We start from the raw sequence: 18,876 nt of genomic DNA, 5'->3' as shown, positions 1-18,876 counted from the left end.
GATAAGGACAATAGACTCTCGCGTAAACCAAATAAAGTAAAGAGACCTATCACCCACCACCCCAAGGTAAGATACATACAACTACATTTCCACCTAGCCTATACCTCAATACAATACAACACAAAGATCAGCTAGTTCATCTCATCCCGTTTAAAGACAAACAGACAAACAACATGAATTCCTATCCAAACTCCCATCCACATAAACCCCGCTCCAACCCAATAACCCAAAAATAACACTTCCCCATAGCCCAGGAACTTCAATTATAAATCACGATTAACGTGATTTATCAGTGTGCGGGTCATTTTCACCTCAATTCACTCTTTCAAACTCATATTATTCAACAACCATTGAATCAATTGATTAAAACTATGAAAATTATAATAATCTAGGATCTATTATATTATCTTGACAAGTTCTTGCATTATGTCCGGTCTTTCCGCATTTACTACAGCATCGACTAGAAGATGCTTCTTCATTAGAATTCCTCCCTTTTTGACGCTCGTCGCGTTGAATCTGAATATCAACCTCTTGTTGAGATAATATATCAAGAGCTTCTTGCCCAGTAAGTACTCCTCCTTGACGTAATTGGGGTTTTTTCGCGCGTCGACGCTTGCTTAATGCCTCATTTGCCTTTCGAAGTGTACGAATCTCTGCATTCAAAAGTGTATTCTCATGAGCTAATCTCTCTGTACCTTTAGCTAGAGCTAGTACAGTCTCAAATATAGGTGTAGGGGAGCTTGATTGATGTCGGGTTATTCGAGATTTCACTAAAATTGATTGAGAAAGAGCTTCAGTTGGGTTGTGAGGGGTTTGAGAGATCCATTGATCTAGATCGAAAGAGGGAGGGGTAGGTGTACGAATTCGAATATCTAACTTCGAAAGTACGGCTTCAGGGTTAAATGGTATTAAACCTGTTCCTCGAAATCCTGATTTCATATTCTGAGAGATGATTGATTCTTTATATGCAGCTTTAAAAGCTATAAAGAATTCAACCTTCGAAATATGATTGATATGTGCCTTGATAAATCCATCAATTTGACCACCATATGAACGTTTCAGATTGCTAAAACAGCCCACATCAAGTGGTTGAGTTAAATGACTTGAATGCGGTGGTAGACTTAAGCATATAATATCGTTCTCTTTGCAATATGCTTGAAAAGCTCTTGATTCATGGCTTTCATGCCCGTCTAGTACCAACATTCGATACCTGCCCTTTCTTCGGTTCTTAGTGTGCTTGTCGAAGTGTTTCAACCATTCTAAACCTGTCTCATTGTTTGTCCATCCATTAGATGTAGGTTTAATAGCCCAATCCGCAGGAAAATCGGTTTCGGTATACCAATTGGAAAGATGAACCTGTCCTTGAACCACTAGAAATGGGGGTATAGTTTCACCCTCCCCATTGCCACATATGATTGCTGTAGCCCATTCTCTATTGCCTGGTTGTATTGCCTTGCTTCTGCCATTCCGTTCAGCACTAGTTACTACCATTCCGGGGCATATTATACCCATCATAAAGCCCGTCTCATCGAAATTGTAGAAATCGCCATCCAAAATGCTGTATTTCGCTCGCATATTCGCAACCAATCGAAACCACTCTTCAATAAGCTTAGGATCTTCGCAGAGAGCTCTTTGAAAGTCATAAACACGACTAAAACGCGTCTTTAATTCGATTCGACGCTTTACGAATCGATGCGCCCAGAGCTTCCCAACGCGCTTTGCACCCCTCGATTCAAGAATATGATTCGCCATATCTTCTACATTTCTTAATTTAGGTGGAAATCCTCTCAAATCCATATCAATTATATATTCAGAAATGATATTCTCTTCTAGTTCTGAAAGATTATAAGATTTAGGTCGATATTCGGAACGGGAAGTAATACCATTAATTCTACGCTGTAGTGTTGTATTCGAGATATTATATATCTTTGCAACCTTTCGAATACTTGTTTTTTTGTCTTTTTGAATAGCTTCGATAGCGAGGAGTATACGGGCTTCTTGATTATTCGAATCCATTGTGGATTGTTGATAAAAACGCGTATTGAAAGAGAATAGAGTGAATTGAGGTGAAAATGACCCGCACACTGATATGACCCGCACACTGATAAATCACGTTATCATATCTTCAACTATTATCCATCATTCATCAAATCCTAATCCTATCTATAAAGGTTACACATAAACAAAGCCTGCATATGTAACCATTCATAGAAAATCCTTCATATATATATAAACAAAGTCCTCTGTATAAAATTCGAGAAGGAAAAAGGAAAGAATAAAGAATAAAGAATGAATAATAAAATATTAAAATCAATTATATTTTCTTATATCCATTCATTCATTCATTCATTACCACACTTCCAACATCCACCCACCATCTCTCAGTAACGAGTTCCATATTCCAAATTCTTTTTCTCTCCTATATCTTCCACTGCAGACTCAATTTCTCTTCTCTTCTACGCTTCACCTCCAATTATTCTCCAAATTATCCTCCAGTTACTAACCACTCACTCACTCACTCACTCACTCACTCAATCTATCCAGTCATCCATCCATTCTAATATCACAATAAAAAACCCAGCACACAATACATACCCAACACCCAACACATAACCCATAACCCACACACACACACACACACACACCATCCATCTACTCCATATAACCAAATCAAGTCAAAATTTCCATCAAAAAGAAGTAAGTATTATTAACAACTTTAATTTATACGGAGTTTAGTCTAGTGAGTACGGAATTACTAATCCCCCCTCCCTCCTTTCTCCCTCCCTCTCACTCACTCACTCACTCACTCACTCATTCATCCTTTTCAACTAAAGCTCAATCCAATCCCATAAAAAAAAAAAAAAAAGAAACCAACATGCAATGCAACCAGAATTACAATCAAGTTACTTAATTATTCGCTTCACCCCAAAGGGTTCACAACGCCATGCAATGCTAAACAACATAACCTCTCTTCCTCCATCGATACCATACGCTCTCTCCTCTCCTCTCGCTAGAATTCTAGGTATTAAAATATCTATATGCATCCCATTCATACATGAACTTATTCCTTTTTTTGTTTGACCTCAAGTCAAGTCCGAGAGACCGATTCGTTACTCATCATCACCCATTCATCCATCCATCCATCCATCCATTATCTACCCGTACCGAACATACCCACGAGTGAAACAAATCTCTATGTGTCCCTAGCTATACCCGTGAAATACCCACGATCTACCTCCAGTCTATCATTCCAATGACTTCTCCAACCCTCATGAGCCCATGCACTCCAAGAATGTACTCTATACATCTCAACTCCTCTAATCAGCTCTCTTTCCATTTGGTACTCCAATTGGACTCTTCGCTCCACTTCCACTTGGGGTTCTCTTTCCATTAACCTCCAATCCTCTCTTCTCTAACCTCTTCTCCATTTCTTGATTTCTATAGATCTCCTCCAACTTCTGTTCTGGAATTGTCAAACAATTGATTCCCAAGTAATCACAAATACTCGTAACAACCAACCAAGCCCATCTAAAGTAAACCACCAAAGCAAAAATAAAGTATGCTCTTAAATACCACAATTCCACTCCTACACTAACAGCTGGTAAACCAAATCGAGGTAGATTACCAAGAATAGCACCACCAACAAGTGGTGTAAGCATAACGGTCCAGTAAGGAAATGGTTGTCTTGTGAGATGTGCTAGGATAATCTTTGTCGTCATTCTTCCAAAGACAAAACTCATTGTGAGACAGAAAAGTACCAAACGATTTTCTTCCATGAGTGTCGAATATGGAGAGAAAAGCCAAGCTCCAATGCTAAAAGTAAAAACGGCCATAGGAGTCCATTCGAGGAAAACCGGTAAAACAGGTAAGTTATCTCTTCTTCTGGCTTTAATCACGTTAATAACGCAGAAAGGAACGTGAATACCAAATAATGAGACAACGAGGATTGGGACCCATAAATCTCTAACGGAATATGAACCGAAAAATTCATGATATCCGAGGAAATAATGGTGACCAACTAAATCCGTAATTCGATGTGTCCAAATCTCTGGTCCATAATAACCACTCATGATCATAATCGTGCAAGCCAAGATTAAACCCTCAGTTGGTCCATTGAAAATTCCCAAGTATAATGTATGGGTATGGTATGTTTCCCAGGTTGAAAAGAACATAGGTAAACAAGGAATCAATGCGGTAAAGATTCCAGCTCTGGATGTACCTAGACCCATAGCAGCCGTTTCGCATAGAGATGCAAGTGTGCAATTGAGAGAATCAATACCGTGGTCGAATAGTTCACCGAGACCGCTAGATGTTCCGGTTCGTCGAGCTTGTTTTCCATCTACATTATCCATTGTTGAATACATCCATAATCCGAAGGCGAAACTGTAATACAACCATGACGGTCCCTAGAAAACTGATTAGCATTTGTCATTTTCTTTGCAACTTCAAAAAATGAATAGATAGGTAGAGAGGTTAAACAATGCAGAAAGAAATGAAAATAGTAGACATAGAAATAGAGAACTTACAGGTCCCACCAAATCCGGCATGAAAATCTCCAAACAGATAACATTACTCAGGATGAAAAAGAATCCCAATAATGTAACCATATTTGGTGCCAACCATAATGGTAATAATTCGACGAAGCCATTCCACTATATTGAAAATTGTTAGTCTGATTCTTCTTTCTTCTTTGTGGGGACAAGCCCCCAAAACCCCCATTGCTCGCTGCGCTCGAGATTATCCAGTATAATCATCTACCGAGTGGTGTATGGGAGAAGAGGAAGGCTTTGATAGCAACTCTCCCATTATTCTTGATGGCGTTCTACTGCTTTCTCCGCCGGTCCAGGAGTTCCAAACTCCCGTACTCCAATCGTCTACAAATCCTTCATATGTGACATGCAACAATCTGTTCTGGACGTGTGCTAGAAGTCGCCCCCCCAAGGCCCAAGAATGATAATAAAAAGAAAGGCCACCTACATAATGCTTCAAGATATAATTCGAAATCAAACTCTTGTCGACACTCGAATATTTATACGATTTTAAATGCACGAGTGCTTCTTCCGACACGCATTCATGCGCTGCTTCTTCTATTGGGTGCATGTTCATTAGCTTGTATTCTTACGTTTCCAATCTTGTTGGATTTTAGAAGTGGAAGTGGGAGTTGAATCTGCGGGGAAATCCCATTCAATGCCATGCCATGCTTCACTGTAACCTGCTCGTCTCTGAGCTCCCCTCATTCTCATACCCCACAACTCCAACCCCAATCCAACAGAAAACACATATCAAAAGAAGAAGAAAAAACCACTCACTCTTATTCGGCGCCATACCCAGCCCCATTCCCCTCTCCTTGGGCGTCTTAGGCGTCGTAACCGGCAAAGGCAATTCCCCGTCTTCGTCTCGATAACCAATCGCCGACGCCGTGTTCACCGCCAGCAAGTTATCGATCTTTTCACGAATTTTCAATCGAGGTGGGTGGAATGCGCTTCCGACCCTTGCGACCTTGGGGTGAGGTTGAGTATTTATGGATGTGGATTTTCGAGCGGGTAGAGTGAGATGAGACGAGATGAGATGTGATGTGATGAGATGGGGATAGGATATCAGGCTGAATCAGTGAGCTGCGGAGGAGGCCGATGCTATGCGTGAATGGTGTAATGTGCAGTGTATTGTGTATTGTGTATTGTGTATTGTGTGATGAAAGGTGAGTCGTCAATCGGTTGTTAATTGCTCAACATCGATATCCTCTCGTTTGTTGTATGAATGATGGATGTCTCGAGTGAAGTAGGTTCTCCGCCGATGTGAAAACGAATCCGAAATCAACCCTAAAATAAAGAGGGATGAACCAAGAAAACTAAAAGAAGTAGAAAACTTCCAGAAACAAATTTAACATCAAATCAAACCAGATCTTCACAAGCCAAAAAGTTGGGTAGCTAGTTACCTACCTACTACTTCGTACTAATTACTAGGGAGAAGAACAGATCAGGCTAGCTTAACAGATCTACTACATCAAAATTTTAAAGTTGTCGGGTCAGGGGCTCGAGGCTAATCATCATAAATGTCAGTACACTCACTCGAATACGAGTAAGATTACAATACCAAGTAACAAATGATCAAATTGATAGATTCCGCAGCTTCTACTCTCTAATTGGAAGCTCTTCTAGAAGATTTCATCTACTCCATGATACCAATTGACCAGGTATACAAATGAGTATATGAATTCCACGTCAGCTCTTTTCTTTCTCCTTTTTTTCTTCTTCTTCCTTCTACTCTTCCCTTAGTAAATGAATCGCTTAAGACTTTGCTCAGCGAAATAATTAAAGATATATAGTATAAACTAAAAACATTTATAACTTTAATGTTTTTAAATAAAATAGGCTATAATTAATACATATAATTGATTAACATAATAATTATATTATTAAAAAGTTTTTAAGAAATAAAAATAAAAATAATTGAGATAAAAGCAATTAAATCTATTAAATTAATTTAAAAAATACTTATTTTTAAATGATTTTTTGATTTTTAATAATTCGATTGATTTGATACTTTTAATATTGAAATTTGAATATATTATTAAATAAAAACTTTACTTTTCAATATATACATTTTTATAAGAATTCATTTATAATTAAAAGAGTTATTTATATTTGAAAAAGAAAAAAGATTGAAATTATTATTTTTAAAGAAGTAAATTCTCTTATTTTTAAGAATATCAAATATAAAAACTAAATTTTTTAATTTACTTATTTAACTTCAATCTTTAATACCTTTTTTATTCTAAGAAATTAAAAGAAAACTCTTTTTCTAATGAGATATTACCTAATTTTAAATTAGATTTTAAAATATAAATATAAAAGATTTAAAAATAATAAAAATAAATAGAATTGAGATTATATTATAAAGTCATACTTATTTTTATTAACTTATTAATTTTAATATACTATTTCTCTTTTATTTTTTATTCAAGTTCTATAAACTTTTTTCCTATATAGAAAATATATATATTACTGTATAGAATTTTATTAAATTAAAATGAAATTTATAGAAGTTATATTCAATTTTAGCTTATACTATATATCTTTAGTTATTTTATCGAGTAGATATATATCTATTAAGTAGTAACGATAATAAATGAACAGATAGATAATATAATAATTCCTCTCTATTTATTTCTTTATATATATATTTATTCTTTTATTCTTTTATTCATTTATTCATTTATTCATTTATTCATTTATTCATTTATGTTCACAATAAAGGAGCAGGCCAGTGGAATGCATGTATTATTGACTATGTAGATTAATTGTACTAAGGTAAAATCTAACTACGAAGTGGAAGTGATATATGCACAGTAGCTTAGAGCACGTGCCACAACTTCCAACACTCCCCCAGAGAGCTTACTCTCTCAGCTTCAGTAGTTAGTTTCTTTAAAATTCCTTTTATACGCCCAATAACTGATTGCTTCGAAATTCGTTATTCCTTGATCGTAGGGTTACTGTTTTAATATGGTAGACCATCAAAATCCGATCGTATGCGAACAGACCTTAAGCTTATCTGTTATTCCACGTGATTTTCTTGAAATCATTAATTTTTTTTTTTTTTTTTTTTTTTTTTTTTTTTTTTGATAAATTCGACGTAAGATGAATCCAATGAATCTGATGAAATAGGTGAAATGGGTGGATTCAGTGATTTTGGTCGATTTGGTCAATTTGGTCGATTTAGTCGATTTTGGAGCACATACCACAACTTCCAATACTCTCCCAAAGAGCTTACTCTCTTTGAAACCCCAGCATGTTCTTGAATCTCTCAAATATCACCCTTGCGCATGGTTTTGTTAATCCATCTGCAGCCATATCACTTGTATTGACATAGCTGGTATTGACTAGATGTTTTTCTGTGAGATCTCGAATGAAGTGGTGACATATGTCAATATGCTTTGATCGCTCGTGTAGATGTGGGTTCTTGGTTAACGCTAGCGCTCCTTGGTTGTCTCCGAGCATTTGAACTCCGCTGTTGCTCCCGATATACTGTGGTCGCTCTAAGTCCCTCAAGAGTTGGGCTACCCATTGCCCTTGTTTGGTGAACATCGCCATGGAAATGTACTCAGCTTCTGTACTAGATGTAGCTACAGATGTCTGCTTCTTGCTTGCCCATGAGATTGGTCCACCATAGAACATTACTACCCCACCAGAGATGCTTTTTCGATCGGTTCTATCGCTTGCCCAGTCTGCGTCGGTGTATACTTTGATGGTGCGTTGTAGGAGGTCATATTCTTTGCAAATATCTGATTGAACTCCCCCAGGCCCAAAACGTAGTTTCTGTTTAATAGTTGACCTCAAATATCTCATAAGGTTTTTGAGTGCAACGCTGTGATGTTTGGCAGGGTTAGACATAGCTTGTGCTAATCTCCCGAGACCGAATGCGATGTCCGGTCTAGTGTAAACCATAGGGTGGATCGTACTGCCGATTGCTTGCTGGTATTCGTTTACATCAGTGAGCTCGTCGTCTGGGAGCGTTGGTCGTAGTTGGTTGTAATCCGAGATTGGTATCTTCCTTGGAGTGTGTTGACCATGGGAGATCCCGAATCGGGTAAGCATTGCATCCAGATACTCTTCTTGATCCATAGTTAACACTCTCTCTGATCTGTTACGAATGATGCGCACTCCTAAGATCTTACTAATCTCCCCCAGGTCTTTGGTGTTGAATTGAGCAGAAAGGTTGTGATAAAACCATTGAATATCTCGTTTTTGTGCAGCAGCAGTAACAATATCATCTACATACACTAGGAGAATTAGCTGGCGCGGGTGATTGGTGTATAAACACGGATCCGCAAGGCTTTGTACGAAACCCATCTTGGTTAACTCTCCTTTCAGAAGAAGGCTCCAATCTCTACCAGCTTGCTTTAGCCCATAAAGACTCCGAAGTGCATGTAGAACGCGGCCGCGACGAACATGAACACCTTGAGGGGGTGCTAAATAGATTTCTTCTTTCAAGTGTGATTCGGTGAACGCATTTTTGATATCGAAATGGGAACACTCGAGGTCCTCTCTTGCAACAATTGCAAGGAAAAGGCGAAGAGTATCGAGTCGAACAGTGGGGGCGAAGGTTTCGTTGTAATCTTTACCTAAAACTTGGCTGAACCCTCTAGCCACTAATCTGGCCTTGAATCGCTCTACCTTATTATCCTTCGTCTTAACAACAAATACCCATTTCGTTGAAACTAGATTGCTCCCTTGTGGTAAAATGAACTCTTCCCAAGTGCCATTCTTGACCAATGAGTCTACTTCTTCTTGAATTGCAGCTTGCCAGTCTTTCGCGTGCTTTTTGTCTGCCATTGCTTCTTTATATGTATTCGGTATCTTGATCCCGAGTATTTCCGTTGCTGGTAGAGCGGTCTCAGCTTCTGCTGGTGCATCTGCTAAAATAGTCAAGATCTTCGAAGCAATTTCATTATTCGTCTCCTGTTCGAATTGATGAATATTTGGAATGGCAATCATGGCGTGCTCAATTGATTCTGATCCTGGCTTATTTAAGGAAGCAAGTAAGGCCCGAATGATTTTGGAGTCTCTCTGTTCTTCTATATCGTCGTCATCGCTTCTCTTTCTCTTCCTAAGATTGTATCTCAAAGGTGGTGTGGAAGTAGATGCAGATGTAGATGCAGTAGGTGGTAAAGTTTCATTAGGTAGTGCAATATCAGGTAATACACTCTCAGGTAATGTACTCGAATTCGATGGTGTATGATCAAGTGGTAAAGTTATATCCTCAGGTGCCCTTGACTTCGGTGGTGTATGATCAGGTGGTGAAGTTATATCAGGTAAAGTAACATCACTTTCTTTGTTGTTTTCCCCTGCCGGTCTTGTTAAATCATCAGCCACTTGTCGGATATTTCCATATTCATCTTCATCAAAGCGTGGTATTTCAGTCTTTGTTCGTTTTGGTATTGGCAAGCGCACCTCTATCGAGTCTGTGATTATTTCATTTGGTGATATTGGTGGATCGACTGGAATAGACGATGATTCAGGGACATTCTTAGGTCTGCCGCGAGGCCTGCGATCAGGTTCTATATTCTTGGTACCTTGTGATCCAGCTACACAGTTTCTGAGTTTGAGATCCAGATCCCCTCCTTTGTAGCTTTCGTCGATTGTAACACGATAAGAGCGGTAAGTATAACCTAGCTCTGGTGAATAAACCTTTATATGCTTGGTGGTGTCTTTTGAGTATCCCAGGAATATCCCAACCCTTGCTGTGTCGCGAAGTTTATCATGCCTTTGTCCTTTTGGGATGGTTTTGGGGTTGATATAGGCGTAACATCGACTCCCCCAGACCTTGCATGTATCGATATCTGGTAATGTGCCTGTAAATGCTTCGAGTGGGCTTCGATCGATTCCATTTGCATCTGGGCCAATACTAGTGCGGTTTCGAATGTATACGTCGTGCTCGACAGCTTCGTCCCAAAATTCTAATGGTAAATGAGCTTCTTTCAACATTGCTCTCATGTCGGTTTCTGCGGTGCGTATATTGCGTTCAGCTGGACCATTTTGGTGAGACGATACAACCACTGTAACCTCTGATCGCACACCAGTCTTCCATTCCCGGACGGCTTGAAGAAGCTCTGGTGCATTGTCGGTTCTGGCAGCAATTACAGCTACTCCTGTAGCAAGTTCAATTTCTTGCTTCCAGGCTTTCAGTAAGGGTATTGCATCGCTCTTCTGTTTCAATAGGATGACCCAATTTACCCTTGTGGCGCTATCGATAATAAGGAGAAAGTATCTGTGCCCTCGAATGGTCCTTGGGAAAGGGCCAGCAACATCGAAATGGATCAATTCTAGCCTTTTGGATTTTCGTGCACTTAGTTGACTTGGGATTCTGTTAGTCATCTTTGTGAGAGCGCACACTTCACAGACATCAAGAGTTGAAGGGACCTTGATCGGTCTCTGGAGTGTAGTGACTTTGTGCAGATTCCTGATTTTGTCAGGGCCGAGATGATTGAAGCGTCTATGCCAGATAAGGTATCTTTCCTTCTCCGTCATGGTTAATTCTTCGACTTCCCCTTTTGTACCATCAATGATCTCTGCAGAGAGCGCAAAGAATGCAGAATCTTCGTATCCTGGTTTCACATGCGAGATGATGTACATCCCATCTTTCATTGTTGCTTTGATGATCTTATTATTCTTATCGTTTTCTGGTGTGAAATACATCTTCTTGAGACTGAATGTACCCTTGAGTCCTGCCTCACAAATTCTCTTGGCTGAGAGCAGGTTGACCCCCAATCCAGGTACATATAGCACACCAGCTAATGATGTCCTTGTTCCATCCTTGCACACCATGTCCACTGTTCCTCGTTCATCCGAGTACATAGCTCCCCCACCAACCGTTATCCTTCGTCGCGGAGTACGAATTAGACTTCTGAATAGAGAACGTTGGTCAGACATGTGTGAAGTGGCGCCGGTATCAGCGTACCATTGCGATGGGGATGCCTTACTAATACTTTCTTTGGTGAGATGACAATGCTCAGAATCAGACTCACTATCGACGACACTTTCAGTAGCATCGGAGCTTGATTCGGCGATATGAGCCTTGTGCTCCCTGCGTTTTTTGTCTTTTCGCACTGGAGAGGTGGATTGTCTTCTCTTCTGTTTGTGCTTTGAATCGGATTTCAAGAGACGCTTGGCGCGACGGAGCTGGAAGCATTTTAGGACTGAGTGGCCAGGTTTGTCGCAGAGTTCGCAAGTGATGATGGATGTGTCGGTCTCCGAGCTTGTGCTAGCCTTACGCTGGCGATGAGGTGGGACATATTTCTTTCCTTTTGCAAGGTGTGCCGAGTCTCCAGAGGTCTGGATCTCTGCCTCTTTGACCTGTAGATGCTTGATCTTATCGTCAATGCTTAGAGTAGAACTGACGACACGGATCATATCAATGATGACTTTGTACTCATCAGGGAGAGACAAGGTCAGGCTTTGAAAGAGTGATTTATCTGTACACAAAGCACCGGCTGAAGCATCCGCAGATAAGAGCTTTCGTCGAAGATCCTTGAGCTTATCCCATGCACCTATAATAGTCATATCAGGGGTATCGTCGAAAGAGAAGGTCTTGATCTTGAGGAGGTACTCGTCTGCTGCGATATCATCGATTCTGGAGTATTTGACGGCTAGATAATCCCAAAGTTTCTTTGCTGTATCATATTCGTCCACTAAAGCCTCATCATCGTCAGATAATGAGCGACAGATGTAAGATAATGCACTAGCGTCGTCCTTAAGAAAGGTGGCCTTTTTGTCGATATTGAGTCGAATCTTTGTAGTGGTACTGCCGCTGCCGCTGGAGACTTGAAGTTCTTCGAAATCCTGGATTAAGTTGTCGGCTGCTGCAATCCGTGCATATTCATGCAATGTCTTTTCGCATGTATAGAACCAACCTTTTCCTCGAAGTTGAATTCTTATTTGACGAGTCCAGCGTTCGTGATTCTCTTGAGTGAGAGGAGGGATGCGCTTGGAGTAATCCTTGGATCCAGTGTCTTCGTTCATTTTGAAGGTTCTGCAAGTAGAAAGCTTGCGTCGATGACCTAGGCGTGATTGATGGTGGAATGAAAGAGTGGAAGAGGAACTGTTTAAGACTGCGCTGTCCCGATTGGGATGTACTAGTGTTTGAAGGGAGAAATTCTCTTCAAGGCGGGGTAATTAAGAATAGTGAATTTTGATTTGTAGATAATGATTTTTGAAGTGATATCGAACACTATGTAGCAGGTGATGCTCTTCAGCGTTAAGCTGGAATGAATGGTCTTTTCAGTAATAACTCGTAGTTTTCTTACTTGAGGAAAAGGCGCGATGTAAGTGGTTACTTCGCTGTCGCTGCTCAGCAATCTGTTTGCTGTGCGCACCTCGTATGTTGACGTCGCGTTGCGTAGGAGCTTCTCGTCGTCAACCTCTCCTTTGGCAACGTAAGCTATTCAAAGAGCTTTCGGCCTTAGTCTTACTGCAGAGCTACCGGGCTCATAACCTGTTCACAATAAAGGAGCAGGCCAGTGGAATGCATGTATTATTGACTATGTAGATTAATTGTACTAAGGTAAAATCTAACTACGAAGTGGAAGTGATATATGCACAGTAGCTTAGAGCACGTGCCACAACTTCCAACAATTTATTCATTTATTCATTTATTCATTTATTCATTTATTCATTTATTCATTTATTCTTTTATTCTTTTATTCTTTTATTCTTTTATTCTTTTATTCTTTTATTCTTTTATTCTTTTATTCTTTTATATACTAATCGAGTATCTAGATAATTAATATATACTTTCATAAATCCTAATATATATATACATACGTATATAAGAGTTAAGGCCTCGAGTTATCGTATACTTAGACAAGATAAGTCCAACTATTTTATTTATTACATCTTATTTGAAAAATTCAATTGTTATTTTACTCTTCATTATTTTCTATTCAAATTCAAAATGAGTATTAAGCATAATTACAAAGATAATAACTATATATTTCATCAAAATTAATACACCTCTCAACACTCTAAGATTATTCAAGTTAGATTTAATGAAAATTCCTAAAGATAAATTACCTCGAATTTAAATATACTATAATTCATTACAAAAAGCATATTTAAGTTCAATTCGATTTAAAGAACTCAAAAAAATGAAGCCTTATCCAAAATCTAATATGATTATTTAAAAGATTTATCGAATTATAAAAACTATAAGAAAAATTTAAAATAAAAGAAGAATAATCTCTAGATAAGTTAAAAATATATTTGATATTATCATATTAATATATACAATTTGAAAGAAATTATATTAATATAGATATAAAAAGTATATAATATACTCCAAGTCTTTTATTTCAAAAATATAAATAAAAAATGATTAGATTTTATATACAAGTATTAATAATAAAGGATATTCGATTATATTATTATTAAAATAAAGAGGAGTAATTAAAGAAAGGTTATATAATTAGATGAAAGTATTTTTAAGTTAAAAAAAGTAAATAGGATTTGAATTACTAAGCAGGTTGATTAAAAGAAATACATGAATAATATTAAATTAATAAATTGACTAAAAAGAGTATTAATAATATAGAATATAACCGACTGGAATTATAAATCTTTATTAATCTTTTCTAAAAGGTTTAAGAATAATAAAGACATTATCTTTTGAATATATCTATAATAAATGCTTGAGTTTAGTATATTTTCTTTATTTAATAAACTAAAGTCTAAATATATCTTTATAAAAAAACAATTCTAAAATATATTTAGAATATACTTAAAAAGCTTAATTAAAAACATAGTAAAGTTATATAAAGTTTTAATTAATTATTCTTCTTTTCAAATCTCAATTCAATTAAGAAGATATAGTAATAAATAAAATATAAACGAAAAAGCTACTATTTGTATTTATTTTTGTAAAAGAATTGAAATATAAATTATAAGTTTTTTAGAAGAGAATAGATTCTTTAGATTTCAGGTCATATATTAAGAGATTGATCTATCAGCTCAAAAAACATAATTTAAATATAAGAATTAACTATTATTTATTAATATAATATTCAAATTTTATATAATAATATTGTATTATTAATATATTATTAAATTTTAAAAATTGAGGTTTAAAAAAGTATAGTGTGCGATAAGCCGGGGCCTCAACTCTTAATATATAGTCTTTCGTCGTAGTCCTTTTAGAGTCTAGATTGAGATCATATGAATATATATATATCTATCTATCATCTATCTATCTACTCACCTACTTACTTACCTATAATATATCATCATACATACATATAATACATACCATACCATATCATAAAATACACTTCTCAAATTAAAACTAAATTCCCACTCAATCAATTCAACTCCCTTTCCCCTTCTCCTCCCTCCTCCTATCCTTCCCTACTATCCATCTTTCTAAACATCATCACCCAACAATACCTTTCCTTCTCTGATTCTTTCCTTCTCTCATTCTTATTCTTTCCTTTTTTCATTCTCATTCTTTCCTTCTTTCCTTCTCCACATGTCAAAACATCAATTGCATTTATCTACCCGTAACTCACTCTAGTCTCTATCTGTACCTACCAATATCCATCTCCATCTGCATCTAGCCATCCATACCCACCAGCCAGCCCACCTACCATCAAATCAAGAAATAGGGGCACGAGTTAAAAGGTACTGACCCGATCGACCGCCGTTTCCCTGCTTCTTTTTCCGTCTAGATCTCCCTAGTAGGTCTTCCTAATAGGTCTACCTGCGAGCCAATCACATCTTTCAATTACAAATTCAACCATCGGTACTCATATCGCAAATAATAAATATCATGCATGTCTTTTTTCTTTCTTCTCATCTCATCTACACTGTACCAAGTACATAACATTCATGGATGGTTAACACAACGAAACATACCTATTCCATCTACATCACACTACCTACACTGCGCAGTTTCAAATGAAGTCGAAATAGATTGCTTCAAGATTACCGCTACATCTCAACAATATCACATCGAGTCATGGAACAGTAGGTATGGTTAAAAAGTTTTGCTTCTATTTCGTAGCCAGAAGTATAGCTCGTTTTATCTAAATCTAAAAGATCTAGACCCTTCCTTCAACGCTTTTCAACAATCCCCTTCATTACCATATTAATCCCAACCTGAACTTCGCTATTCACTCGAGCAAGTAATCTTGCTAAAGCTCTCTCCATTAAGCTCATCCATGTTTGTATCCAGGATGTCAGACATTGTAATATGTATGTGCAAGAAGCAAAAACCAACTCGACGCTAAAATTCCTCAAAGTAGGAAAAAGAGGAAGCCGAAAACAAAACGCACACTTAAATGATCGCTAAAGTTTCAAAAACTCCGAGGTACCAAGGTCGAGAATGTTTCGTTATGCGATGGGGATCATTGATATCAATATCAATGATCATACGATATGAGATGATATGATATGAAGCCATATCTCACAATCGAAACAACCCGACCCATGAACCCACTTCACCATCACCATCTCCAACCATCAAAGAAGCGGTCAATTTACATTACCAAAGCAAACCCCGCAAAGAGACCTGTAAAAACAACTGCCAAGCCATATGATTTTCCGAAATCCACAGTCATCTGAGCACCACTCTTAGGAGTAGATGTTGCAGATGATCCACCCAATCCTGTATATGCAACGCCGTTTGTGCTGGAAGCTCCTGCTGTACCAGTTGCGCTTTGAGTGGTACTAGAGGTGGTATTGACACGGGTTGGGTTTTGGGCTCCACATGGATTATCATCTCGGCATGCTGCTTGACAGGTGTTGACTCCGTTACATGCATTGACGCAATTGGTGGCGTATTGGGTACAGATGAAGTATGGGAGGGTTAAGGAGTATTCGGATGCGTTTGGAGAGAGACCATTGCCGCAAATGCATGCATAGTCGAGGGTATCCTAATTTTGAGTTAGTTGGATTAACTTTCGAGCTTGGAGAAGGGGAAAATAGTAGTGGGAATGTATATACTTACGGGATCACAAGTGTTGGTAGTGGTGGTGGAGCTACCGGCACCATTTTGCAAGCAAAGTGATGGACATGTTTGTGTTTGTGATTGACACCAGCTTTCTAAGAGTGGAGGGTTAGTATTTCTAGGTTACAGGACCGTAAGGAGGAGGAGGAGGAAGACTTACTACGAGTAGCCAATGCAACACTGTCTGGATCAATGGTATATTGAGCAGTGGCAAAGCTAACAAGAGCTGTAGCAACGACAGTTGTGGAGAGACGCATTTTGAATGATTTGATGGTGAGTTAAGTTGAGGTAGAAGGTTGATATTGAAGTCGAAGCTTTTCGCCTTGGACAATCGTATTCTCGAATAAACTATCGGTGAACATCCAAGGTCAGTTTTCCATCTTTCAAGATCTTCCTTGACGAAATGAGATGTTGCTCAAGTTTAAAAGTGGTGGCGGGAGTGTTTTCGTTTGCCAGATTGGAATGTAACGAGGAATCAATGAATGTTTATTTACCTTGCAGAAAATGGGTTGACCGGAATGGTATGTGTGTTATGGAGAGAAGAGGGATGAGTGAATGAATTCTTGATTATCAATAATGTTATGAAAGCAAAAAGCGAATGTGATTTCGAGAGGAGGATATTATCAAGTGAAAAGGAGTACGGTAGATGGTAGATGGAAGATGGAGATGGAGGAGAAAGAGGAGAAGATGAATGTTTTAATAAATTCCATTTCAATATCATCTGGTGAGCCCTTTCCCTCCCCCAACTCAACTCATCCAAAGGCGCCTCCATCTGCAGCAAGATTAAGCTAGTATGGAATACCCGTAATGGGGGATTAAGCTTGATTTAGGTTAGATTCTGAAATATGAACCTATTAAATGCATGAAATGGGATAAATCCCACGGGATTATAGGAAAATGCGATAAAATGCGATAAAATGCCATGAAACACTAACAATTATTCTTTTGAGCATCAAGACATGTCTTCGTTAGCGTACATCTATCGGCGGTATGGAAGATGCCGGCTAACTTGATGGAGATTAGCTCCGATAGCTCCCTCCCTAGCTAGCTCAGATGCACAACTTTTCTTTCCGAAAGTTTTCAGGTTCCATGTTACTATCTTCAGAAGTCACCTTACCTGGGAATTGGGATATCATGCATCTATGTAGGTAGGTATGTAGATATGTATGTATATATCTATATATCTATATATGTAGGTATGTAGATATGTATATATCTATATCTATATATATATGTACTCTTCCTATTGACTAAACTAAAAGAGTGAGATTGTGCGTGATCAAGATATCAGGTAGATATTGAGACTATTCGCCTCTCTAGATCACATCTCGTTGGATTCTCATCACTTCTTCCTCTTTCCTTCACCCCATTCTTCATGATCTATACAACAAATGGTAAACGCTCTCTTCATCTATTTATATCCTTTATTCGAGCAGGTAGATATCTATCCATTCATTTGTCTACGGAATACCTACATACATACATACATATACATCCTACGTAGACCTAGACTTCTGTATCATATGACCATCTACCCAGATATCCGTTGATCTTTCATCTATGTCAATCTAGGTGGGATACTACTGGGTAAATCTTGTAGATAATACATTCATTCATTCATTCGCTAACCTCCATTCAATATCACAGATGACACAACACGGATGATCCGTTGAATCCATCCTCTCCCCGCCTCCGTAAAAATACTTACTTTCTTCTTTCTTCCTTGGTAGAATACACTTCAACCAGTGATTCTCCCTCCCTCACTCACGCACTCCCTCTCATGATTCTCATCGGACTTCCTCCAGCCACCCTTTCTATCCTTTATCCCGAAATTCCGCTACGGTACAGTACGAGTATCCAGTTGATCATTATGTTGTACGCATCAAATCCTAGTCCCGCATCTTGCTTTGCCAGTAACGTCTCAAGAATGGAGATGTACTAGTAGAGTCGTACTAGTACGTCGGAGTAACCTTTGATATCAAATCGCTCAGAGCGGCTCCCCACTGACACTAATCTCATACCTCAAGCTTCTCCTCACTTGACTTGGAACTCTATCGAGGTACAGTACTCCGTGCAGTATCTGTCAGACCCGACGGACCATCTAGTGTTACTAGGTATTTCATGTCATATATATCTTATATTGAAGGTGGTCTGACTACTGACTGTTCGAGCCAACAAAGTAACAGACGATTAGGTCAGATGTCTCGATGGGATTTTCTTCTTCTTGTTTTATCGTTATTATTAATTTGGGTTGAGATGGTTATCATTACCGGTGCTGCTATCAAGCATGATGTGTGTTTGGTTGATTCGTATATTTCGTATTCATCGTATTTATGGATAGGAATAGATCGTAACTTATCTGAAGACTTATTATTATAAATC

General features: G+C 38.1%; 2 protein-coding genes across 2 annotated transcripts; both read right to left on the bottom strand.

Annotated features, from left to right (window-relative positions):
* Nucleotides 1-2,807: 2,807 nt before the first annotated feature.
* Nucleotides 2,808-5,924, bottom strand: EAF01_002873 (uncharacterized protein). The gene is made up of 4 exons (XM_038911127.1): nucleotides 5,310-5,924; nucleotides 4,978-5,117; nucleotides 4,527-4,652; nucleotides 2,808-4,406 (listed from the first exon to the last, which is right to left on the bottom strand). The coding sequence occupies exons 1-4, from the start codon at nucleotides 5,335-5,337 to the stop codon at nucleotides 3,318-3,320; spliced, it is 1,383 nt and encodes a 460-aa protein (XP_038774049.1). The 5' UTR covers nucleotides 5,338-5,924; the 3' UTR covers nucleotides 2,808-3,317.
* Nucleotides 5,925-16,024: 10,100 nt separating this feature from the next.
* Nucleotides 16,025-16,751, bottom strand: EAF01_002872 (uncharacterized protein; the record flags this gene model as incomplete). Its single annotated transcript, XM_038911126.1, has 3 exons — nucleotides 16,025-16,420; nucleotides 16,495-16,589; nucleotides 16,655-16,751. 3 exons carry the CDS (start codon nucleotides 16,749-16,751, stop codon nucleotides 16,025-16,027), a joined length of 588 nt encoding a protein of 195 aa, XP_038774048.1.
* Between the last annotated feature and the right edge of the window lie 2,125 nt (nucleotides 16,752-18,876).

Source organism: Botrytis porri (assembly GCF_014898465.1).
Source record: "Botrytis porri strain MUCL 3234 chromosome Unknown BPOR_003, whole genome shotgun sequence".
Lineage (NCBI taxonomy): Eukaryota > Fungi > Ascomycota > Leotiomycetes > Helotiales > Sclerotiniaceae > Botrytis > Botrytis porri.
The sequence above is the reverse complement of the archived record's forward strand: the minus strand, read 5'-3'. Positions and strand labels throughout refer to the sequence as shown.